This window comes from Ylistrum balloti, unplaced genomic scaffold (genome assembly GCF_031769215.1).
Source record: "Ylistrum balloti isolate Yb309-2 unplaced genomic scaffold, AGI_CSIRO_Ybal_v1 Utg370924, whole genome shotgun sequence".
Lineage (NCBI taxonomy): Eukaryota > Metazoa > Mollusca > Bivalvia > Pectinida > Pectinidae > Ylistrum > Ylistrum balloti.
In genome coordinates this window covers 322,555-349,829 of record NW_026782523.1, presented here as the reverse complement: position 1 = coordinate 349,829, position 27,275 = coordinate 322,555, and the positions used below count along the sequence as shown (strand labels likewise).

Here is a 27,275-nt window from a genome sequence, read left to right as displayed (position 1 = left end):
ACAATAAATAATTAAACAACACAACGACAATAAATAATTAAACACACACAACGACAAGAAATAATCAAACACACAACAATAAATAATTAAACACACAACGACAATAAATAATTAAACAACACACAACGACAATCAATAATTAAACACACAACGACAATAAATAATTAAACAACACACAACGACAATAAATAATTAAACAACACACAACGACAATAAATAATTAAACACACAACGACAATAAATAATTAAACACACAACGACAATAAATAATTAAACACACAACGACAATAAATAATTAAACACACAACGACAATAAATAATTAAACACACAACGACAATAAATAATTAAACAACACACAACGACAATAAATAATTAAACAACACAACGACAATAAATAATTAAACAACACACAACGACAATAAATAATTAAACAACACACAACGACAATAAATAATTAAACAACACACAACGACAATAAATAATTACATGTAAATATACAGAACACTTAACAACATCAAATTATAAAATCATAAACAATATAACGTTCACCATCAAAGCAGTACAATTTATGTAAATCATTAATACTACGTATTGTGACGACGCAGTTCGATGACTAACGTTTCCATAGCTTTAACGGTGTCGTACTACAGACAGTGGTAGGTTTATTTAACAATGTATGTGTAGGAACTTTTTGTCCAGAAGTCGAAGTTGATTACCATAGCCTCTCTCACAGGTCTTGTTTCCTTCATAGTGTGTTCTTCATTATGACAAATCTGGCCCTTAGATAGGAAACGTATTTTTTGTTCACTGATCAGAAAGTATATAAACACATTTCCGCGACAGAGTCTGGCGGAAGGACATCTTTTCGTTTCTATGCGGGAGAGATCTTGTATAACGCAGTCTCGCTCGACGGACGGCAGCCATCACATTCGAATATCTTCGCGTGCGATTGTCTTAACGTGTGCCAAATTCTTGAAAAAGACATCTTATATTGATTGTAAATTCTCTGTTTATTTCAACTTCAAGTTTTTGTACATTTTCCAAATAAACTGATGTGATTTCATTTTATTATGATAGTAGTTCTAGTAATTTGAAGAAAATTGACGCTCCTGTTCTTATGCCTATCATTCATACGTTAGGAGACATCATTGTATGTGACAGTGTAGACCAACATCTATCAACTAATAATATGTCTCCAATCTAAGCATGTCAAGATTCAAGACAAGAGCACCGGCAATCTTGCTTTGATATTACAGTCTTTTTTCAGTTTTTATTTCAATCAGTACTACCCCTCTTTTTGAATGTGAATATTTTATAGTTTGAATTTAGGGTTTCTTTGTAGTTCTCTCCGTTTTCTTTAACAAAATGGTAGCCGTGCATTGTAGGTGTATTGAGGAGTAAGCCATTGTAAGACTGTCGGAAGCATGTTCATGTTGCGATACACGGATCCGTCATGACTGTTCGCAATGTCTTCATCCTCTCCGGTTTTGTAATATGGTTATTCAAAGCTAATTTTGCATGATTGATGACGTTCTGTATGTAAATCTATAATTTCGCTGTTTATGCAAGGTTTGATAGGTGTTGTGTTACAGACGAATACGGGATATTCTGTCTCCTCCTTGCTCCTTCAATCACGGACTTATTCCAAAGGAGACTTAACCCTTACTTAAAATTCTCTGAAGCACCACATATAAAATAATAAATATAGTCAGCAATTCAATAAAGTTTTGAAGTTGGTTTACTGCCATCTACAGAGGCCTCCGTCAACAGAATGGTCCCATAACCATTGGTTGCTTATGACAATAACTATACCGATTATCTCCCTTAACTACATATTGAATATATCACCAGCTTCAATGGTTATCTCCAATTTCTACACTGGGTAACTCCCTTACGTACACTGCCTATATATCTGTATCTCCATTAACAACACTAATTATCTCCCTTAATTACAGTGATATCTCCCTTAATTACACTGGTATATCCGTTATCTACACGATAATCTCCATTAATTACACTGTTTATCTCCCGTAATTACACTGATATCTCCATTAACTACACTGATTATCTCTTTTAATTACACTAGTTGTTTCCCTTAATTTCACTGGTTATCTCCGTTAATTATAGTCATATCTGAGATCTCCATTAACTACACTGTTTATCTCCCTGCATTACACTGATATCTCCATAAACTACACTGATTATCTCCCTTAATTACACTGGTATCTCCATTAATTACACTGGTATCTCCATTAACTACACTTATTATCTCCCTTAATTACACTGATATCTCTGTTAACTACACGATGTTCACCCTTAATTACACGGCTTTTCTCCCTTAATAACACTGATTATCTCGATAAGCTACACTGATTAACTGCCTTCTTTACACTGATATCCCCATTACATACACGGAGTATCATCCTTAATTACACTGGTTATCTCCCTTAATTACACTGTAATTTCCATTAATTACAATGATTATCTCTTTTAATATACTAGTTATCTCCCTTCATTACACTGGTTATCTCCCTTCATTACACTGATATCTCCACTACATACACGGAGTATCATCCTTAATTACACTGGTTATCTCCCTTAATTACACTGGTTATCTCCATTAACTACAATGATTATCTCTTTTAATTATACTAGTTATCTCCCTTCATTACACTGGTTATCTCCCTTCATTACACTGATATCTCTATTAACTGCACTGATTAACTCTTTTAATTACACTAGATGTCTCCCTTAATTACACTGGTTATCTCCCTTGATTACACTGGTTATCTCCCTTAATTACGGTAATATCTGATATTTACGTTAACTACACAGGTTATCTCCCTTCATTACACTGATATCTCCATTAACTACACTGGTTATCTCTCTTCATTACACTGATATCTCCATTAACTACACTGATACTTTAACTATTCTAGTTACATTTCTGTATTCCCATTAACTAACATCAAAAAACCTCCCTTAATTACACGTTTTATCTCCCTTACAAAGAATCATATAAAAAAAGGCACTGCATCAAAACGAGCACAGTTTGATCAAGGAGACGCACATTTTCAATGTTTATAAATATTTCATCCACCATCCGTTCATAACGATATTTCATTCGGAATATGATTTTAAATGGTAAACCCTACATATTAAACCTCTCAACTTGAAGGGGGGGAAATCCAAGAGGAGGGGTAAAAAAAGGTTGAGGCTGGTAGCTGTGCTATTAGAAAAAATGTGCAGCTTGTGCACGATGAACATATATAGCAACTGGTGTTATAAAAAGTGTTGTTTTAGAAATACTGTATGTAATCATTACGTACTGTAGGTAATATATATATTTGCCTGTAAATGTAAACATATCGTGACTTGTGTACAGACTCTGTTTCATGTGCAGAATCTGTACTCAAAAACAGAAGAACATGCTCCCTGATGTAATTTTGCAAACATTTCTTGCCTGCTGTGACTATTCTACTGCATTTCAGAATACTTATTTAATATTTGTGAATTAATTCGTTAGAACAAAATATTGAGTTTGTATTTAAATCCTTAACAATGTCACCAACAATTTTCTCAAACAGAACAAAACAAAACTTCTGAAGATTTAAGCAATTTGCCATACAGGTGTTTGCTTCACACAATTTGTACATATTCCATAGTGGAAGCAGGTTTCACACAAAAATCGTAGGGGTAGGGGTGGGGGGGGGGGGGGGGTGTTGGAGGTTCTGTGTAAGAGACGATGCGCTTCGCTTATGGAAAGTGACAAAGGTTCCCGAGGTTTAAACCGCATTTCAAGTAAACCGGGGACCAGACTATTAACACAGTTAACCTGCATGATAGTTTGTTTGTTTGTTTTTTCAAGGCTTTAAGTGTTATTTTGTTTCCACGTGAAAGCTTAAAAGATATTTTAATCCAATCAATGAGTCGACAGTTTTCATTGCGCGCTGCGTTAAGTGGATTGTGGGTAATTTAAGTTTTAGAGACACTTACGTTCAACATATGTGTAGTTTGTTGGTAGCATGTACTATAATATACCTGAAAGCGCTCGGCGATATCCTGTACGACAATAATTACGTAGAACACACAGATTGCCTTAGCGCATTACACTCGATCGTCATTGCCTCTCTTCGTTACATACGCTATTTAAAAGTAATCGACACCATCCTTATTAAGATACAAATTTCACGATTTTAACATAGTTTTGCACGTGATGTTATGTTTGTGCACGTTTGTGCACGTGATTAACTGAGAATATTTACGATTTTCGCGTATGAAAATATACTCATTTTCCTTCACATGGAAGAACCATAATATGAAGATAACAGAACAGGAAGTTGTTTAGATATGACAAATTACACCCAGCACGTTACTTTTACAACGTCATTATTCTAGGCATGGAAACGACGACTGCTCACCGTCAAAATGGCTGTTCCATTTGACAGATTCAAATGTCGATAATTAATCGTTTACTTTTAAATTATCTAGTAGTATTTAATAGAGAAAGTTCATTAAAGCATGCAATTGTCTTGGTATGTGATTTATATGCACAATATGGTTTATTCCTTGCAAATGTTTGTCATTTATAAGGATCATAAACACTATATCACGACAGTTCAGCGCTTCAATAGCTCACACCAGGACGAAGGAAGCATTTTGACAAGGGAGATAAATCCTTCAGTTTTCACTAAAATACAATAACTCACAAGAAGGAAACATTTGAGGTGGAAGATAAACTCCCTGTTTTCATTATAACATCATAACATGACAGTTCAATGCTTCGTTAACTCACACAAGGATGAAGGGAATATGTTCACGGCATATTCTGAGGAAAACAACTATTTGCACTGCAACAGTCATGATTATTTTTGGAATTCTCCAAATTACGTCGAAAGCATTGCCGATGTTTATTTTTTAAAAAAAGCCTTTTCTGCTGATCACGTGACATTTATAACACTCCTGACACAAAATCAAGGCAACTCTTTACTGGCTAAGTGTACGTCAACAGATTAAGTAATTTAAAAGTGTGTAGAATATACAGATAATACCTGGAACGCTGAGACAGTTGAAGTAGCATTGCACATAAGTATGGCGTATATATGATACAGACACTTATGGAATAGTCAGATCATTGTTACTTTGCTTATTTTAAAGGGGACATGGGACATCGAGGACCAATGGGACCCATGGGACCTAAAGGGGAAATAGGTATTCCAGGCCACAGAGGACCCCCTGGTAAAACTGGACCCGCGGGAACTCCAGGTAAGTACGTGCTGTTGTCCTAGGTTACCCCAAACTGTCGTGTTTCAGAACCAGTATTAAATGTCGGCGGTAGTCGGGATGATATCACCAAATGAACACGTGATTATTGATATTACTATTATCATTCTAAAAAGGATTTGTTTTTCTGTCTGATAGCTCAATGTTCGTCGTTTTGTTTAAATACTACGTCCATACATACGTCATAATTCAGAGAATAATGTCTGTGCTGTTACTCGTGTCGGGAGAATTCACATGTAGTCAGTATATCAAACTAGAAATGATCACATTATACATGGAAACGTTTTTATAAGACTTTAATTCTCCATAGAAATTATCCTAATCCATGTGAATTGTTTAATTTAATCACAAATATCGATGGCGATTGTTTACTTTGTGAATATTTATTATGATGAAAACCTATGATATACGTCCGTCAGATCACATTTCAGTTAAGTCCACATTATCCCAGAGATAAAGTTATACTAACGAAATTGAATATAACAGCACGGTGCGCTGCGCAATCCTCCCATATTTATCTGTATTAAATACCACTTCGTAAAAACATCACCTTAACGAAGAAATAAAAATGCCAGGGAACACATCGGGTTAAAGGTTAAGGTTCACTTCATACATTATAACAATAGATTATTGTCTATCTATCATTGACGATAAACTATAACGTCATTTCTTCCCCCTGCTGGTTCAACAACAGCCATACTTCATACTCCAAGGATCCGAGGAACGGGAGTAAAAAATAACACATCAATTTAGTAACATTCTTTACAAAAATATGAAAAATCAAACGATATATTTATACAAATATAATGCTATTTTGTGGCTTCGTTTATCTAACTGTATTTAATGTACTGACAAATGTCAAGTGAGCAAGCTGGATGGTACATACTGCATATAGAATTGGTTTAATCAGAATATAGGGTCTGTGTGACATCTCCATGTATAGTTTTAATCAGAATACAGGGTCTGTGTGACATCTCCATGTATAGTTTTAATCAGAATATAGGGTCTGTGTGACATCTCCATGTATAGTTTTAATCAGAATATAGGGTCTGTGTGACATCTCCATGTATAGTTTTAATCAGAATACAGGGTCTGTGTGACATCTCCATGTATAGTTTTAATCAGAATATAGGGTCTGTGTGACATCCCCATGTATGGATCTGTGTGACATCTCCATGTATAGTTTTAATCAGAATATAGGGTCTGTGTGACATCCCCATGTATAGTTTTAATCAGAATATAGGGTCTGTGTGACATCCCCATGTATAGTTTTAATCAGAATATAGGGTCTGTGTGACATCTCCATGTATAGTTTTAATCAGAATATAGGATCTGTGTGACATCCCCATGTATAGTTTTAATCAGAATATATGGTCTGTGCGACATCTCCATGTATAGTTTTAATCAGAATATAGGGTCTGTGTGACATCCCCATGTATAGTTTTAATCAGAATATAGGATCTGTGTGACATCCCCATGTATAGTTTTAATCAGAATACAGGGTCTGTGTGACATCCCCATGTATAGTTTTAATCAGAATATAGGGTCTGTGTGACATCCCCATGTATAGTTTTAAGATGTGATTTTTATTTGTAGCTACGAGATCCTCTGATGTTACTTGTCAGTGACAAAACCATATGGTTTTATTTCATTTATAACAATGTAATATTTTGACTGTATATTGTGCCAGATTTATGCTCCTCACTGAAACCAGTCCGTCTGAACCACAGCCAATGGAATGGTTGAAATATTAAAAATTAGATGTTTCAATAAGATAGGAAGATGACCCTTGTCATAAAATGCATAAAGGTTCAAATGTTAGGCAAATAAAGCAATTAATTATCATATACAGAGCTCCACACATTGGTGGAATTAAATTACTTGATGCTTTGCGGAAAGGCCATAAGTGAAGTGTAATCTATGGTTTGATCGACATGAAACTGTATATGTACATTCATCTGCATTTCTACAGGGCCAAGAGGGGACAAGGGAGAGGACGGAGCGGAGGGACCAATGGGTCTCTTAGGTTTCCCTGGATACAAGGGCAATAGAGGTGAAATCTGTCGTGGTTTAGTGTTGTACTTTCCTTAGTTGCCTTGGTTTTATCTGAATTTGCTGATGTAACTTGTTTGTTACGTTATCTGATGTAACTTGTTGGTTAAATGATCTGATGTAACTTGGTGGTTAAGTTATCTGATGTAACTTGTTGGTTAAGTTATCTGATGTAACTTGTTGGTTAAGTTATCTGATGTAACTTGTTGGTTAAGTTATCTGATGTAACTTGGTGGTTAAGTTATCTGATGTAACTTGTTGGTTAAGTTATCTGATGTAACTTGTTGGTTAAGTTATTTGATGTAACTTGGTGGTTTAGTTATCTGATGTAACTTGTTGGTTAAGGTATCTGATGTAACTTGGTGGTTAAGTTATCTGATGTAACATGTTTGTTAAGTTATCTGATGTAACGTGTTGGTTAAGTTATTTGATGTAACTTGGTGGTTTAGTTATCTGATGTAACTTGGTGGTTAAGTTATCTGATGTAACTTGGTGGTTAAGTTATCTGATGTAACTTGTTGGTTAAGTTATCTGATGTAACTTGTTGGTTAAGTTATCTGATGTAACTTGTTGGTTAAGTTATCTGATGTAACTTGTTGGTTAAGTTATCTGATGTAACTTGTTGGTTAAGTTATCTGATGTAACTTGGTGGTTAAGTTATCTGATGTAACTTGTTGGTTAAGTTATCTGATGTAACTTGTTGGTTAAGTTATCTGATGTAACTTGTTGGTTAAGTTATCTGATGTAACTTGTTGGTTAAGTTATTTGATGTAACTTGTTGGTTAAGTTATCTGATGTAACTTGTTGGTTAAGTTATCTGATGTAACTTGTTAAGTCTGATGTAACATGTTGGTTAAGTTATCTGATGTAACATGTTGGTTAAGTTATCTGATGTAACTTGGTGGTTAAGTTATCTGATGTAACTTGTTGGTTAAGTTATCTGATGTAACTTGTTGGTTAAGTTATCTGATGTAACTTGTTGGTTAAGTTATCTGATGTAACTTGTTGGTTAAGTTATCTGATGTAACTTGGTGGTTAAGTTATCTGATATAACATGTTAGTTAAGTTATCTGATGTAACTTGGTGGTTTAGTTATCTGATGTAACTTGTTGGTTAAGTTATCTGATGTAACTTGTTGGTTAAGTTATCTGATGTAACTTGGTGGTTAAGTTATCTGATGTAACTTGGTGGTTAAGTTATCTGATGTAACATGTTGGTTACGTTATCTGATGTAACTTGTTGGTTAAGTTAACTGATGTAACATGTTGGTTAAGTTATTTGATGTAACTTGTTGGTTACGTTATCTGATGTAACATGTTGGTTAAGTTATCTGATGTAACTTGGTGGTTAAGTTATCTGATGTAACATGTTGGTTACGTTATCTGATGTAACATGTTGGTTAAGTTATCTGATGTAACATGTTGGTTAAGTTATCTGATGTAACTTGGTGGTTAAGTTATCTGATGTAACTTGTTGGTTACGTTATCTGATGTAACTTGTTGGTTAAGTTATCTGATGTAACATGTTGGTGGTTAAGTTATTATCTGATGTAACTTGGTGGTTAAGTTATCTGATGTAACATGTTGGTTACGTTATCTGATGTAACATGTTGGTTACGTTATCTGATGTAACATGTTGGTTAAGTTATCTGATGTAACTTGGTGGTTAAGTTATCTGATGTAACTTGTTGGTTACGTTATCTGATGTAACTTGTTGGTTAAGTTATCTGATGTAACATGTTGGTTAAGTTATTTGATGTAACTTGTTGGTTACGTTATCTGATGTAACATGTTGGTTAAGTTATCTGATGTAACTTGGTGGTTAAGTTATCTGATGTAACATGTTGGTTACGTTATCTGATGTAACATGTTGGTTAAGTTATCTGATGTAACTTGGTGGTTAAGTTATCTGATGTAACTTGTTGGTTAAGTTATCTGATGTAACATGTTGGTTAAGTTATTTGATGTAACTTGTTGGTTACGTTATCTGATGTAACATGTTGGTTAAGTTATCTGATGTAACTTGTTGGTTAAGTTATCTGATGTAACTTGTTGGTTAAGTTATCTGATGTAACTTGTTGGTTAAGTTATCTGATGTAACTTGTTGGTTGATTATATGATTATGTTTAAGTTGAGTTAGCTAGTGTTCCTTTTTGGTATAGTTAGCAGATTTAAGTTTGTAATTTGGTTATCTGAAGTGTGGTGTTATCTGAGGGAAGTGTGGTGTTATATGAGGGGAAAGTGTGGTGTTATCTGAGGGAAGTGTGGTGTTATATGAGGGGAAAGTGTGGTGTTATCTGAGGGAAGTGTGGTGTTATATGAGGGGAAAGTGTGGTGTTATCTGAGGGAAGTGTGGTGTTATCTGAGGAAGTGTGGTGTTATTTGAGAGAAGTGTGGTGTTATATGAGGGAAGTGTGGTGTTATCTGAGGGAAGTGTGGTGTTATCTGGTGTGGTGTTATTATGTGGTGTTATCTGAGGGAAGTGTGGTGTTATAGTGTGGTGTTATCTGAGGGAAGTGTGGTGTTATCCTGTGGTGTTATCTGAGGAAGTGTGGTGTTATCTGAGGGAAGTGTGGTGTTATCTGAGGGAAGTGTGGTGTTAACTGAGGAAGTGTGGTGTTATCTGAGGGAAGTGTGGTGTTATCTGGGGGAAGTGTGGTGTTATCTGAGGGAAGTGTGGTGTTATATGAGGGGAAAGTGTGGTGTTATCTGAGGGAAGTGTGGTGTTATCTGAGGAAGTGTGGTGTTATTTGAGAGAAGTGTGGTGTTATATGAGGGAAGTGTGGTGTTATCTGAGGGAAGTGTGGTGTTATCTGAGGGAAATGTGGTGTTATCTGAGGAAGTGTGGTGTTATCTGAGGGAAGTGTGGTGTTATATGAGGGGAAAGTGTGGTGTTATCTGAGGGAAGTGTGGTGTTATCTGAGGGAAGTGTGGTGTTATCTGAGGAAGTGTGGTGTTATTTGAGAGAAGTGTGGTGTTATATGAGGGAAGTGTGGTGTTATCTGAGGGAAGTGTGGTGTTATCTGAGGGAAATGTGGTGTTATCTGAGGAAGTGTGGTGTTATCTGAGGGAAGTGTGGTGTTATCTGAGGGAAGTGTGGTGTTATATGAGGGAAGTGTGGTGTTATCTGAGGGAAGTGTGGTGTTATCTGAGAGAAATGTGGTGTTATCTGAGGAAGTGTGGAAGTGTGGTGTTATCTGTGGGAAGTGTGGTGTTATATGAGGGAAGTGTGGTGTTATCTGAGGAAGTGTGGTGTTATCTGATGGAAGTGTGGTGTTATCTGTGGGAAGTGTGGTGTTATCTGTGGGAAGTGTGGTGTTATCTGAGGGAAGTGTGGTGTTATCTGTGGGAAGTGTGGTGTTATCTGAGGGAAGTGTGGTGTTATCTGAGGGAAGTGTGGTGTTATCTTATATGAATGTTTATTTGAGTTATCTGATATGAATGTTTAGTCAGCCGATAAAACATTTAAGTTGAGTTAGTCGATGTAACATTTTAGTTGAGTTAGTCGATGTAACATTTAAGTTGAGTTAGTCGATGTAACATTTTAGTTGAGTTAGTCGATGTAACATTTAAGTTGAGTTAGTCGATGTAACATTTAAGTTGAGTTAGTCGATGTACATTTTAGTTGAGTTAGTCGATGTAACATTTAAGTTGAGTTAGCCGATGTAACATTTAAGTTGAGTTAGTCGATGTAACATTTTAGTTGAGTTAGTCGATGTAACATTTAAGTTGAGTTAGTCGATGTAACATTTTAGTTGAGTTAGTCGATGTAACATTTTAGTTGAGTTAGTCGATGTACATTTTAGTTGAGTTAGTCGATGTAACATTTAAGTTGAGTTAGTCGATGTAACATTTTAGTTGAGTTCGTCGATGTACATTTTAGTTGAGTTAGTCGATGTAACATTTAAGTTGAGTTAGTCGATGTAACATTTAAGTTGAGTTAGTCGATGTACATTTAAGTTGAGTTAGCCGATGTAACATTTAAGTTGAGTTATTCGATGTAACATTTAAGTCGAGTTAGTCGCTGTAACATTTAAGTTGAGTTAGTCGATGTAACATTTTAGTTGAGTTAGTCGATTAACATTTTAGTTGAGTTTGTCGATGTAACATTTTAGTTGGGTTAGTCGATGAAACATTTTAGTTGAGTTAGTCGATGTAACATTTAAGTTGAGTTAGTCGATGTAACATTTTAGTTGAGTTAGTTGAGTTAGTCGATGTAAAATTTTAGTTGAGTTAGTCGATGTAACATTTAAGTTGAGTTAGTCGATGTAACATTTTAGTTGAGTTAGTTGAGTTAGTCGATGTAACATTTTAGTTGAAGTCGCGTTTATGCACGAGTTGTACTTTATATTTTATTTTCCTTTTGTTGTTGTCTATGTTGTACATATCAATGATATAGACATCGACGTTGCCTGTACAACATTGATAACAGCTGTTTACTTTGATGATTGATTTTTTATCCTTGTAGATAAGGTTCATCGTATGATGACTACAAACAGTAAACCACGAAAAGATATTGCTATTTATACGAATTTTTCTGTTCTTGTTTTTTTGTGATGTCCAACCGTTGAAGTCGTGTGATGAAATTCTTGTGATTAGAATCATTTAAAGATATTGATTATAATATTTTGAAACGGCCCTTAGTTTCTTGATTGTTAAAATCTCGTGAATAAACAGCAGAATACCTATTAATTCAATAGTGATATTTTGCTTTTAAAATCATAAACCTCTTTTATTTCGGTCCATTGTTTTGAATTATGATTGTAGTGATGTGTCCGATCGTCCGTTTTTATTGTTGTTGTCGTTATTATCATTGTTGTTATTGTTGATGTTCTTCTTTTTCCTTCCTTCCTTCCTTCCTTCCTTCCTTCTTTCTTTCTTTCTTTCTTTCTTTCTTTCTTTTTTCTTTTTTTCTTCTCCTAGGGCAATTAATAATCAAAGATTTCAACAGTTAATATCCTAAACCTGATATCGCTGCAATTTTCTCTCGCCCACTGACTGTCACACATTACAGGTTCTCATTTCAACGTCACATACAATGCATGCTCTTAGAGAAAATCATAAAATATTCTCAACGTGACAGATTAATGAAAAATCAACAAGTAATTCGGAACACCACTATCAATTTCTTCGAAATTGCTTCAACAATCTCGAGGCGACTTATTCATTTCTCGACAATTATGATAATTTTGTTATCAAGGCAAGATCTTCAATCAAAATTAACAGAAGCTAATTGGATTTTAAGCCTTTTTACATCCTTTACTTAAAAACTGCAGATACCTTTTTAAATGATTGAAATGATTTTCTTTTTTAAGAAAGCTAACCCTTGAAATTATATTTCAACTTACAGGGGACGCTGGAGTTAAGGGTGAAAAAGGAGAGTTAGGACCCAAAGGACATTTAGGTCCAATGGGGCCTCCAGGACACAAAGGTTTGTTACCGAATATTTACTGAGATTTTTCCTCAAAACATGTAACTGTCAAGGAATTTAAATGTATTTCAATAAATATTGATGTAAATTTCATATATGTCTCAGAAACACCAAACAAAAATCAAAGTGTAAACAGAATCACAATCCAAATTTAAATTCAATAAAACTAGGAAAAATATGAAAAAAATAGATATTCATACAGACACTCCTGAAAAAGTACAAAAATAATAAACTCACAGGTTTCGGATGAGTAAGCGTCTTCTGCATCATCAACGGCATCTGCCATGTACATCTTGGTCGATCCAAATATGTCACATCCCCAAATGAGAACAAGGCATATAACAATGGAACCAACACAAAGAAATGAAATATTCTCAATGAAATCATTGTGACAACTGTAAAACTGACCTATAACTATCACCAACCTGCATCTTTGCGGTGTTAAAAAGTACTAGGACAAGTGTTCAATTTTTGTATTTTCGTCTTCTAAATAGATCTTTCTATATTTGGTTTTATTTTTCACGAAATGCTCGTCCGTATAGTTCACAACCATATATTTCAAACAAGATGTATATCATTACCTAGTAAAATACAAAGCTACAGTTGTACAGGGCGGCGACATACAGCGTTCATAACTATATCAAAAATGACTACCCAATATCTGTTTTGTTGTGTAAAAATCTTGACACTTTGTAAGAATAATGAAAGGCTTTCAAGCACATAGATAATCTGTTGTATGGAAATGAAATGGTGGTGTGACGATTCATTCATATGGTCCTTTCATCTGAAATAGATTACATTACTGGTGTGACGGTTCATACATATGGTCATTTCGGGCAATTGCAATTATTGTTCTATGAAAACGAGAAGGACCGGAAGGTGTATTGCCGAAAAATATTTTCATTGTCCAATTATATGCCGTGTTACATCTGGAGTCAGATTCAGGTAGACTATATGTTATGACAGAACATATGTAGAATAATTGGGTTTTACTATAGTGTGTTCATTGGTGGTATTAAGCTATTGACGATTCATTTCTTTGTATCTCATTTCTCAGGATTACCAGGAAGCAAAGGAGATGAAGGCAGAAGAGGCAGAAAAGGAGCACGGGGAATGACTGGCAAGATTGGGCTACAGGGGCGGCACGGTAGTCCCGGGTTACCGGGAAAGAATGGACAGAAAGGAGAAAGGGGCGATAGAGGTTTTCAGGGCAACGGTAGCAACTGCTCATGTATGTAAACATAAAGTTTAATTATTCATCTGTCATAATCATTTAATTTCATGTACATGTAAATATATTATCGTTTAAGTCTGTGTTTCTCGTATGATGTGTTTCACAATTATCTATTTGGAGTACAGTTTTCAATTTTATTAACCTCCTGAGTTGATGAGTATATAAGACTAAATGGAAATTACCTACAATGAAAAAAATACTATATAGAATGTACGTCATCAAAGCACCGAAATCAATTATTTATACGAAAATGTTCTTCCTTATTAATGCTTTTTAAAACTGGGTCACCAAATAACGTTCCTTGATATCTAATTATGTTTGTGAAGTAGAACAAACAGACTGATACAACAATATTTATTATTAGTTTAAGGAATTATTGAAATAATAGGAACGTTGTAATAAATATACAATTTCAATATATACTAACATAAATTTTAAAACAAGTCAAAATGTATCATAACGTTGAACTTCACTGGCGAGGATACCATCTGAACGGTAAAAAGGTTGTACTAAAGACACACAAGTGAATTGCAACATTTCATAATTTAGAGTTAGATACAGTTGAGTCAAACAATGAATTAAACTGCATCATACAGATGTTTCGTCCTTCTATGACTCGTCAGTGAAACTTAGGGTAGAAGATTTAAAGCAACTAAGAAAAATAAAAGTTATCAAGAGAAAAGTCAAAATTTTAGTTGGAAGGCGCAGCATCCCTTTAATTAGATAATTTCGTAATTTTCATACATCAGAAAGTTTTAAAGCCTTATAAGAGAAAACGTATCAGCAGCGGAGGGTACTCAAACAAAACAAAAGCATAACACATTCTATAGAAAAAAAAATATATACAGATGGACAAAATTGAATAAATGACAGGAAAGAAAATCATTCTCTGTAAAATATCTTTCCCGAGTTTGTTTGACATAGTTGAATACCCATACATATTGCAGGTCCGAAAGGTGACAAAGGTGACAAAGGTGTGCGGGGCCTAATTGGTTTTACTGGTTACAAGGGTGACAAAGGTAATATATAATTATTGTGTCATTCTATCATTTCTACTTTGACAGATGATAGATGACAATATCACAAACCAAACTCTCGCAAAATGTGTTTACAACTATGTAGATACATATATAATGTAGTTACATTAAGTTTCCTTTCTTTAAACTTTACGTATAACAAATACTGTTATAGAACACATAACGTGTGTAGTTTGGTTACGTGCATCTCGACTGGTAAGCTGGTTCTTTTCAATAGCCTAGATTAAATATTTCATCATAAAATTTTCAATCAAAAATCTTATTTTGGGATTCATTTATATTACATAATAATATGATAAACTGATTGAGATTCCCAAAGATCGATGCAGATCAATTAAGTTACATTAGGCTATGTAGGAATGGTGATATGCGTTTTCTTTGTTTCTTGATATCGATTTTCATTGTATTTTTCATTGTGTTATGTAAAGGATTTTGCTTTATATTCTATAATTCAACATTAGGTTTTTGTTTACAAATCTTCTAATTTTCTCATTCCTGCTTCTGAAATCGACCCGCGATTTAATTTGTCAGAAGTTAATACTACAGAAACTCTATTAAACTTTATTGATTTATGTCGAATATGAAACTTTAAAACAATATATCAACATTCAATCCCTACTCCTTGATAATCTGATCATTATTTGGAAGTCCCTTAGAAATTAAATTCTTAAAAGTCTCACTGTCTGTTACATGTAAAATGATATAATGAGTTATTTTTACTATTTACTTCAGGCGACCACGGGAACAAGGGAAATAAAGGTAGGCTATATCAGCAATGTTTTTTCATCCAGAATTTTCATGGTATGTTACGTGAGTTTTCTAGGGGAGTGATCGCATTTACAAATATTCTACTACTTCTTTGTGTGATTTGAATATTTAAAGCTGGGCATGTTTGATGCTCGTTAGTTTGCCTATTGGTTGCGTTGTTGTATAACATGTTCTCATTTGAGAATGTGACATTACTTACTTGGATTGACCAAGATTTACGTTTACATAAATGTAGACATAGCTTATGTCGTCGATGTAACGGAAGACACTTCTCTTCCGGAACACGTGGTCATATTCTTCTTGTACTTGTTCATTAGCCTCCGTGTCAGTCTTTCCTTTGTTAGTATCTATTATTCATTGAATTTGAGTTAGGATTATGATTATGCTGACATGAAATGAACATACGGCGCCGCATTATCTGGAAGTTGTATGCGGAACACATTCTTAGTCTAAATATACCAGCGCTAAATTGAACAAAATTGTATATGTCCTGAAAGCGTATTCAACACTGAGTGAGTAGACTACTGTCTCATAGTTTTAACACGTCTGACAGAGTTCGTGACTAACTTGTTTAAAAAGCGTAATTTGTTAAATGTTCGGATATCATGTCTTCATGAAAACCCCAAAATCAAAGTTAACAGTTTCAGATCTCGATAGACCGATTATAGTAAATGAGTACATTAAAAATGTCCTGGGAAGATTCTATAACAAGGATGTTAGAAAGACTATCTTTCATTAGTTATTGGTGTTATATCCTTTCTGTAGACTTCTTTGTCTGAAGGTATCAAGCTGATCACAATCCGTGAGACATTCAAACTGCTTTATCGGTTAATAAATCATATTCAGGTTTATACATTTAACAACTCATGGTGCACATAACCTACGTCCATTTTTCACTTTTAAGATATTTCAGTGTGGTAATTAATTAAATATTACTAAAACTGATGTCAAAGAAAAAGGAAAATATATATTGGTTGAATGATGCATTTTCATCTAGTTAGTCTTTATTTGTTTTCAATTTATTTAAAGGTAAATATTACAAAATGCAATTAATGCATTCTCTCACTCATTTAACAAAATAGCAGAGGATTTTTTTGTGAATTAATTATTAATGCATGTATCCATATATAACAATTGTTTTCGTCTTAATGGTATGGGGTATATTTACAGTACCATAACATTTATGCATTGTAGATATTCATCAAGAAAATAACTTTATATATGTCAATAATTAGAAAAACATTCATGAACTTTTGTCATCTTGTAGGTTATGGGGAGAGGGGGTTTCCCGGTTTTCAAGGTATTCCGGGTCCAAAGGGAGAAAGAGGCGAGAAGGGTGAGAAAGGAGACGGTGAGTTTCAAACAAATCGTAAGCAGTAGAAATTCGGAAAGTTTTTCGGATTGTTTAAACCAGTGAAGGGTGTTAACTTAGAAAATTATTGTTGTAGTCTTCTCCATAACAGACGTATTATAATTTATAATGATTGGCATGGCGTGTGACAATTTCGATACAGATGTATCGCCAACGTTTTTATAGATTGATTTCATAAAGGTATTAATTATTTTTCATTGTGTTTGTAATAAATTTGTATAACGGTTTTATCAACATATGATATTTATAAAGAGCAGCACCAGTTTTTCACATTTCAAACTTTTTGCAGTATTCTCTTCCGTAGCCATGGACAACTGGCGGATGGCTACTGCAGTGCCCTCTGTGACTTATAGAGGAGGTGAGCAACTTATTTAAGCAAACAATTGTACAAGATGTATGTACAATGTATGTCTATACTTTCCGATTTGTATATGTATACAATTAGTTAAGTGTTTAACGTTGTTCATCAATACATGTCTATATTTCAGTAGTTAAAGTTAAAGGAGTAGTTTGATGGAATTGAACGCTGAAACGTCTTTCCCAAACGCTGCATGAGTATAGTGTAAGCAGCTTTAGAGTCAGGTGTCTTTCCCAAACGCTGCTGGAGTATAGTGTAAGCAGGTTTAGAATCTGGCGTCTTTCTCAAACGCTGCTGGAGTATAGTGTAAGCAGGTTTAGAATCTGGCGTCTTTCCCAAACGCTGCTGGAGTATAGTGTAACCGGCTTTAGTGTCAGATTACTTTCTCAAACGCTGCTGGAGTATAGTGTAACCGGCTTTAGTGTCAGGTTACTTTCTCAAACGCTGCTGGAGTATAGTGTAACCGGCTTTAGTGTCAGATTACTTTCTCAAACGCTGCTGGAGTATAGTGTAACCGGCTTTAGTGTCAGGTTACTTTCTCAAACGCTGCTGGAGAATAGTGTAAGCAGCTTAAGTTTCAGGTGTCTTTCCCAAACGCTGCTGGAGTATAGCGTAAGCGGCTTTAGTGTCGGGTGTTTTCGCAAACGCTCCTGGAATAAAGTGTAAGGCAGCTTAAGAGTCAAGTGTCTTTGATGGTGAAAGAGTATTGCACGAAATGTGTTGTTCATCTTTTAGTAGTAAATTGAAAACAACGAAAGTTCGTAATTTCTTATGTAAAGTTTCATGTACATGTTATCAAATCCGTCATTTTATCACTTCTTTTTCACTATAGCAACATTATTCCATGTTCGCTCTACATTTGCATTATTCTCCGTGCCACGTCTTAATTTCATAATAGTGGTACGGTTTAAAATATACACACGTACTTGTGTACTGTTGAAATGATATAATAATGAAATATTGCGCATAAAAGACACACAAGTGAATACTGTCTTAATTACAATTTTACATTAATGAATTAAATTCCATCATACGGTTGTTTTGTCCTTATTGGACTCGCCAGTGATGCTACATCATACAGTTGTTTCGTCATTTTTGGACTCGCCAGTGATGCTACATCATACAGTTGTTTCGTCATTTTTAGACTCGCCAGTGATGCTACATCATACAGTTGTTTCGTCCATTTTGGACTCGCCAGTGATGCTACATCATACAGTTGTTTCGTCCATTTTGGACTCGCCAGTGATGCTGAGGGAAACTCCTGTTTCTGTGTCTTTTTTAAAGTCTTTGATGATATTTTGGCGGTTAAAGTTTAGTGGTAAAAGGTTCATTTTGTAACCTTCGAAGTTAATCAGAACGCAATCCTGATAGAAGAGTAGAATAACTACATCTTAGAGGTTTCGGGGATGAATTCACATGATCTCTGCACACTTCGGTCTGATTTATAAAAGATTGATCATCCCTTTCACCCCTGGAAACCTTGCTTTAACCATTGACTGTAGTTTTAGGGAATAGTAGAGATATGTTTTACAGGAAGTACTTTGCTCATAATCTATTTTTATTGTTGTTAAATATATGAATTTAAGAAAGTTAAAACTCATTGCTGTTGTTTTCTTTCCAGAGAGAACCCCATCTTCAACTAAAGGTAATGTTGCATTTAGTCTATCGTTAGTTCTAGTCATCGCAGTATCAGTTAACGCCTATCACATGTTCGAGGGTCGTTTTTTATAGCAATTCATGGGACATACAAGAAATTATAGTAAATTGTATTCCGATTTATTTCTATGTCATATATTTGTATCGGAAAGACAAAATGTTATGTCTAGTTTATAAAAATAACGCTCCTGTTGAAATTTCTTACTTTAGGCTCCCTTCAAGATACAGTATCACATATTGATACTGTAAACAATAAGATGTGTTATAGATGTCAAGTCTTCAAGATCAGTTGTCTCTCACATAATAGGCAATAAAATATACATTGTAATCTAAAGAATTGGTATACTTCTTGTGACATAACACCAGTTCTGCATTGCAATGGCTATGCTTTTTATGAAGTCTTTATTAATCTGTTCAATATATCAAACGGGTATATTGTCTCGGCGTTCTCTAAGAATAGTGTTACATTCATCCACACACCTAAATTCTTTTAGACGGATTTGGCGAGTGGATGAACGATCACAAAAGGTGTATATATTCTGTATTCTAATATATCGAATAGATGGACACCAATGATATCGTAATCATCAACGTGAAAAACGTGAATGGAGTGAAGGTAGCATGCAATGATTAGTAAATTTCATTCCTGTCTATTGTATCCTTGTTGTACCTTTCGAGATATGATTTGATAGGTTTGACCTAACAGGATTGTCTTAGCAGTACATGTTTGAACTGTATGGTAAGTGATACGAATCAGTGCCTGAAAAGTGCAAGTATTTCAGCTAATCATTCTTTCGTTTTTTAAACACGATTCTGTTGTATTCAAACTCGCCAGATCTACTGCGATAATGAATTACTGCCATTCTTTCTGAGTAGACAGCCTAAAACACCACTTCTCGTAATCACTTTATACTGCCTAATTAACGTCTTCTTAAATATAACAGAAAGCGAATTAAAGAAAGAAGCAATCTATTTCTGAAACTGAATAGAGTGCATGTGTCGCATCATTTGTAACCTGCTTCTTAAGCGAGTACCATTGAACTTCCTACAGATCCACGTTGTTCATGTTTTATCACTGCATCATCTGTCGTCATATCACACGGCTGCTCGCGTTCAGTCTTCCTGTATATTTTTACGGCATAAGGTCACTGTGACTTTCAGCAATGCAGAGTAACCATGTTTTTTATGTTGAAAACCATGCAAGCTTCACCACATGCTTACACGAACTTCCGTTTTGTATACTTAGAAATTAATAACTATTTTTGACAGAGAAAATAAAAATAGATTTATTTATGGTATCACATACGGAACATATTCAATTACATCATTTGAAAAAGTTCTTTCGAAAATGAGATTGGACAACTGGATACCGTAAGGGAGAAATTAATATTCACAATTCCATTAGTCATATGTATGATACCATTAAATGGTTCCTATATAATTTCATAAAATTGATTAGTTTTTGTAACGCGTGCGTGATTGTGATCAGTTTGAACCTTCAGAATTATTTGTCATTGTCAATGAGAGTTGCAGGCAAAGACAAATTTTATCCCAAAACATAGTATTAGCTAATGGTGTTATCATAAATTTGCTTTTAAAGGTTCTTCTGCGTTAGACAATTATATATCAAACAACATATATTCTATAAAGATATCATATTCTATTAAACTTTTAGTCCGAAGAAAGTGTAGATCAATTATTTTGATTTATCTATGAAAAAAAAAAGAAATGTCATCTAAATAACTTTTGATTTAAAGATAAATACATGCAGTTTTATTGTTAAATGGGCCCGGTAACTAGTTCCGTTCTATACTTGTCATAGTAAATCCTTGTTTCGTTCAGCAAGGTATCGGTAGAGTGGCCTTACTAATTGAATATTAAACCATTTTTTCTAGGTGATCATTCTTTTGTATGGTTTGAAAGAGACATACATATCCCATACGTTTGATAAAATTGTATTTATGTTTTCAGGAGAAATAGACTTGAGGGAAATCAAATTTAAGATTTCTTCTTCGGCATTTACATGCGACGGTTACTTCTTTGTTATCTCTTTTTTATCTTGTGTCTAGATAACGGATAGAAAAATGGACATTGTATACATCCATTCTTTCCAGAATAAATTTAGTTAATTTGCCGTATATCCGATTAACGGCATATCTCATCAATACATTTAGTCAGCAAGCAACAGACATTGTCAAACGGTTACATGTACCATAGGAGTACCATTGTCATATTATAAGTCAGACTACAATGATATAATGATGTCGTTACTGTTACATTGTTACGTATGGTAGAAATGATGACGTCCACAACTAGTACTACGACCACGCCCACTACAATGACTACACCCACAACAACCACGCCCCCCACCACGACAACAATGGCACCGCCCACTCTGGCGCCCAGACGACGAGGTGGTATAATAAACAAGCATTGTACTGCCCTCCAAATGCATGTGGAAAAGTAACTGTTATGACACATGTAGAAATGATAACGTAGCATTTGTACACGCAAAATACAGACAAACGAATTTTAAAAAATAACACACTCTGAATCTTAGAGAAATACGTAAATATGATTTGAAATAGGTGTTGGTTTTGATGTTTCATTTAAACCAGTCTTCAAACAATCTGAACATTCGACCAAACTACATACTGAAAAAATCTTATTTAAGATGAGAACCCAAGCTTAATCAACATGCAGGAGGGAAAATATATGCCATATCTTTGTATAGTACTGCGTGCTTTAAAATGCTACGTCATTGTAACGCCTAGTTTCATATCCTATAATCAAATATTGGAATCATACATACTAATTGTTAACAATTGAATGTTATTTCTTCTTCCTAATCCACTGCAGGCTCCCCATGGAGTCAAACCGGTGCCAACTCATCTGCCTTCCACATGACGTCATCACCGGAAGTGACGTTTTTGTCTTTGGTGATGCTTATCGTCAGTCTTCTAATGACGATTGCCCATTGTATGTTAGAAATATTTTATAATAAAATTGTTTAATGTTGTGAAATTGTGTTGAAGTAAAACTTATTTCTGGATTCCATCATTTTTTTTTATTTTATTTTATTGCTTCTTTGCTTCTAATTTTTCACATTATTTTTCAATGCGTTTACCAATATAGTCGTTTTTTATTCAGGCTACAAAAGTTTGCATCAAACTAAATAGAAATAAATAATTTCATTAAAAAATACAGGCTTGGATCCAAGTAATGCATGTTTGGAACATTTCTTGTTGATGCTTGTCAGTCTTGCTTACGTTTCCTTTATCATGATGATTTTCTGTACATGTCCTCACCATGTTAGAACGTACATATCGCGTTATGTGTTAGTCGCCTCCAGTCCCGTTACAAATCAATGTCGTATCTCTCCTGAGTTAGGTCATGTTTATCCTATATTTTGATAACTTTAAGTTCATTCATGGAAGTGTTTTTAAAGATAACTTTACCTATATTCAATTTTTATAACATTTAATATCGAATCTAAGTGATAAACAAAATATGGCGTAGTGCGCAAAAGAGAAATAATTCATGGCATAATTTAAAACTCATACGATGATTGACTGATTTGCAATTCCTGACTGTGTTTAAGATTTGAATACATTGTATAAATGCTCGTTTATAAATAATACATCTTCAAAGATGAAAATTACGGAGACAGACATTGATTTTATAAACAATGACAATGCATAGCCATAGTGAATTCGTTAAACAAAACAGCATGTGTTGGAACATATAGAGGATAGTGTAGATTAGGTCAAATAGACTCTTAGAAGGCATAATGACCTACTCGGTCTCACCAATATACATATATTGTTAGATTGCTATGTAGAATTTTCTTTAAGACACTGCCTTGTTATTGTCTATTAAAGCATGGACCCGCATGTGTGAACACCAGTAATCAAAATATGACAAATATGATACTTGATTTATCATTATATATAGTAATAGTTGTTGAAGATGGGCCAGTTATATCAAACATGGCATATAAGAATGGCTCTTTGTTTTAATGTTCAAAACCTGGGTCACTCGCCACAACATTCCACTAAACGTTACTTGAATTAACATACTATGTTAATGCTGGATATTTTACACTGTTTGTTCTCCCTTTTCGTTTTGTTATATTTATGTAGATTTGTTTGGTTAATTTCGTATTTGCAATGCATTTTGTTATCCCTCAGGCGTCCATTTTCCTTCGTCTGAATACAATATGCACGGAGAAGATTTCCCTTCGGAAGTGTAATTGAAATTTATGCAAGGATATTTAAACATGAAATTCTTTTAGCATAATTAACTACAAACAAATGCAAAATCAATTCGCAATGATATTAGTTGAAAACTAAGCTAAAGAGTAAAAAGTGCCTGAGCTGGGATTTAGAGTCGTTATTCAGCGTAAGTATGCTTGTCAGGACAAGACAAGGCCAGCCAATAACTTTATCCATAGCACAAATCTAAGCAATTCGTAATCTCAGGCTACCATTCTTCTTTATTAAAGATCGAATATTGCGTTTATCGCTGATTTCTTGCATAGTGATCCAAAATTTCTAACAAGATAAAAGTGAAACAAATTACCCAATCTAAGTGACTCAACTTGAAAAAGTGAATTGTACCTAGCTAGAACTGGTAAAGCTAAGATCACGTAAAAAAAACTGTCTTTCTATTTTTTTTTCTAGTCTTAAAACTATCATCTGATCGTAACCAGCAGTATGTGTAAATTAACACTAGAACTGTAGAACTATGGCAAATTTTAAATGGTTGTATTTTTGAGGATGATGAGCTGAAAAGCTCAAGGACACTAAAATAACTTGAACTATAATTAGTGACGTTAGTTCATCAAATTCACCTGTTAAGTCGAGTTTTCTTTACTAACTTCTACAATTCCAAATTTTAAAATAACATTTCATAAATATGATAAAGACAAATATACTGAAGGTGTTCGACTTTACACATGTGCATACGGCCATGCATGTCAATAGCTACCCAGCTTCACGCATGCCTTCATATTAATCTGAGTACTATTTCTTTTTTGTGTTTGATAAATTTATCTTAATCTGTAGATGATATAATGAAACGGTTTATTTTTGGCAATGAAAACAAATTGATTGACAAATTGGTTGATATCAACTTTAAGATCCGATTTATATACTTGAAGTGTACAAATGTGAATATCGAATCAATTTTCTTCTTGCAGAATATGCAAAATAATACTTTTACGTTTCATCATTTAGCATATATAAATGAATATTAATATATGTTCAAATAATAAGTTTAGTGATAAGTCTATTACTTTTGTTTCCCTCAACCAGAATGCAGGATAAAAATGATTGGGATTCCCCTACTCTTGCGTCAAGCGGGACCTGCATCCGGGGCCTGGATGACTGACCCGGATAGTTCGCCAAAACGCTGGGTGTCGAATAACGAGTATGCTAATATACTGTATGAGTACCGATCCGAGACTACATTTAAGGAGAACCGAGTAGACAATACGTATGATCTCTCCTTTTTCCACTACCATGGTTACGACCACGTGATCCGACATGGGTCTTTTTACTTCCAGTGGGCTGGGAGAAATATTGTTGTGAAATACGACCTCAAAGAGGCGATTGTATCGAGTGCGGCGGAAATAGATGGCGCTTCACACAATACCAGCAGATACCTCTACAAAAATGGGACGACTTACTTTGACATAGAGTATGACGAGAATGGTCTTTGGGTAATTTATAGTAAACTCTCGGACGACAAAAATATCTTTGTCGTGAAGCTAAATACCAACACAATGGAGGCAATACGAATATGGACAATCAACATCGCTCCTGGTAGTTACGGAAACGGCATCATTGTCTGTGGTGTACTGTATCTTATTCGGGATACCGTTAATGTGCAGACAGTTATTGACTATGCTTATGACTTGTATACTGATGAAGTTGTACCACTTGGCAAAGACATAAAGTTTCGAAATCCTTTCGGTGCAAGTAGCATGGTATCATATGTGCCAAACATTCGTCATCCCCAAAACAGTAGGATCAACAGCTGGGATAACGGAAGGCAATTGTCTTTTCAGCTTCTTTTTGTTTAAGACAAGGATAAAGAGATCTTAACAAGAGGATTGTTTCCACATGGTACCCTTAGTTTCTTATGTAAGTGATAAACACATGCGTGCATAAACTGCGTTATTCCTGATTTAAAAAGCTACACAGCTCTCAAACATATTCTTGGACCAAAGCGGAAGTACATGAGGTTAAGGATTATTATCCTACGAAGAAATTATGGGAAATCATTTTTTGTTATCAAGCATTCCATTTTTGTAATATCTCACTGTACCATTATTACTTCAGCCAGGAATACATATATAGATATAGATTATTCTTTGTCATAAGTCGCTCAATGACTTTCGGTTTGCCGAAGGCTATATTTATTATGTTTTATTCCACATTGCTTCCTAAAATGCTGAATTCAATGTGCTTTTCATGTATGATATGTATTACATAAATGAATTGAAATGATTATATCATAGTTAATCCGCAGAGAAAGTTGAATTTACATGCTGTTTTGAAGCATTATTTTAATGTACAGACGCTAAATCATTCGGAATCCAACGGATATTTTTTGTGCTTATTTCAGTTCGATTTAATTAAAACAGGAGAGTATTTGATATATGAAACATCAACGACACTCTAATAAGACAAATCTATTTTGGTCATCTTGAGACCTTACGTTAAATATGTTTTTGTGGTAAAGCATGCTATCTTTAGCAATTACATTCGATGTTGACTTTCGATTATAAGTGCAGGTTCATTACATACTCCAATCATCTGTCTGTTGAGGAGGGACCATTGTGTTAAATGTATAGGATATATTAGTTCTTAGAAAGAGTAACCATTTTTATTGTAAAGGAATTGAGAATATATTTGATATTTAACACTTCCTATATTTTGATGTGTGTTAATCTTGAATCAGAGAATGTGTTTGTATCTTTTACTAAATTTCTTTTTCAAAAGATTTCACAAAACCTAAACTTAACTTATGATGTATCTTATCATACTTTCTCTTACCGTTATTGAATGCTATTTTTTCTGGAAGGATTGTTTTGGTGGAAAAGACTTGTTGTATAATTTGATCTAAGAATGGGGAGAACGACGGGTGTGCGTATGTAGGTGTATATGTTTACAAGTATATAGAAATGTATGTAAGACTTTGCGAAGATGACCAGTCTGACGATATGCGAGATAAGTGTGGATCATGTGCTTGTAATCCATCCGATATAGCTTAATTATAGTAAATAAATTGTTACACTTTGTAGGAACGATGCCATAAGTTTCTGCAGAGCATTGCCATTCTACAGCCTATTACACTGAAAATCCTTTCGTTTCGACATGACAACATTACGATTGTTAATGCTGAAAACAAAGGTATCATAACATTTTCACAACATACATTTTCCTAATGATCTGTTGAATAACCGTTTTGTAAAATCCGACTACGTGATTTATTTACGTACACATGAGCAATGATTGTTGGAGTGACTGTGGTATTCTTTAAGAAGAAAACATTTTTTATTTGAAATACGTTGCCAATGATAAAGTTTGTATTGAGTTAGACATAGGCTGGTGTGTATATCTACCCTCGGAAACCATTGGCTACCTTTATTTGTATATGTGGTCGGTGCACCAGGAATCGCCATATGAAAGTGTCCCTAAAAACAGTATATTTTTCCTTTTCGTTAACATCTATAAATTCAAGGTGATTAGTAATATATTTGGTTCAAGTACGTAATGATCTATAAAAAATTCCTGTTGTAAATATGGTCTTTGTGTGGAATATATTGCAGTATGCTTTAAATGTGGAATTTTCCGATATCTGCATTGACAATTGGCATTTAGCATATCATTGTATATGTACATAATTAGCACGTCTACAGTGAGTATGTACTCAAATCGGAATTATGTAACTAATTGAAGTCCTTTGCAGATGAATGCGTAATATTTCATTTATGGAATCGATAAATGATAAATTTGTTTTATCGATAAACAAAACTTTATAAAATCCAAATTAAAAAGTATGTTTTTCATGTGCAT

The 27,275-nt window shown here is 34.3% G+C and overlaps 1 protein-coding gene across 1 annotated transcript; it reads left to right on the top strand.

The window, feature by feature from the left end:
* The first annotated feature begins 5,247 nt into the window (after positions 1-5,247).
* Positions 5,248-27,275, top strand: LOC132559491 (gliomedin-like). The gene is made up of 10 exons (XM_060224118.1): positions 5,248-5,266; positions 12,686-12,766; positions 13,824-13,997; positions 14,948-15,019; positions 15,770-15,796; positions 17,073-17,156; positions 17,482-17,535; positions 19,157-19,180; positions 21,486-21,605; positions 24,507-27,275. The coding sequence occupies exons 2-10, from the start codon at positions 12,745-12,747 to the stop codon at positions 25,274-25,276; spliced, it is 1,347 nt and encodes a 448-aa protein (XP_060080101.1). The 5' UTR covers positions 5,248-5,266; positions 12,686-12,744; the 3' UTR covers positions 25,277-27,275.

Excerpts from the sequence above, each read along its gene's own strand:
- LOC132559491 (XM_060224118.1), top strand. The coding sequence starts at position 12,745 with ATGGGGCCTCCAGGACACAAAG. Across the intron at positions 12,767-13,823 it reads GGGGCCTCCAGGACACAAAG|GATTACCAGGAAGCAAAGGA; the intron begins GTTTGTTACCGA and ends CTCATTTCTCAG. Across the intron at positions 21,606-24,506 it reads TCTGGCGCCCAGACGACGAG|AATGCAGGATAAAAATGATT; the intron begins GTGGTATAATAA and ends TCCCTCAACCAG.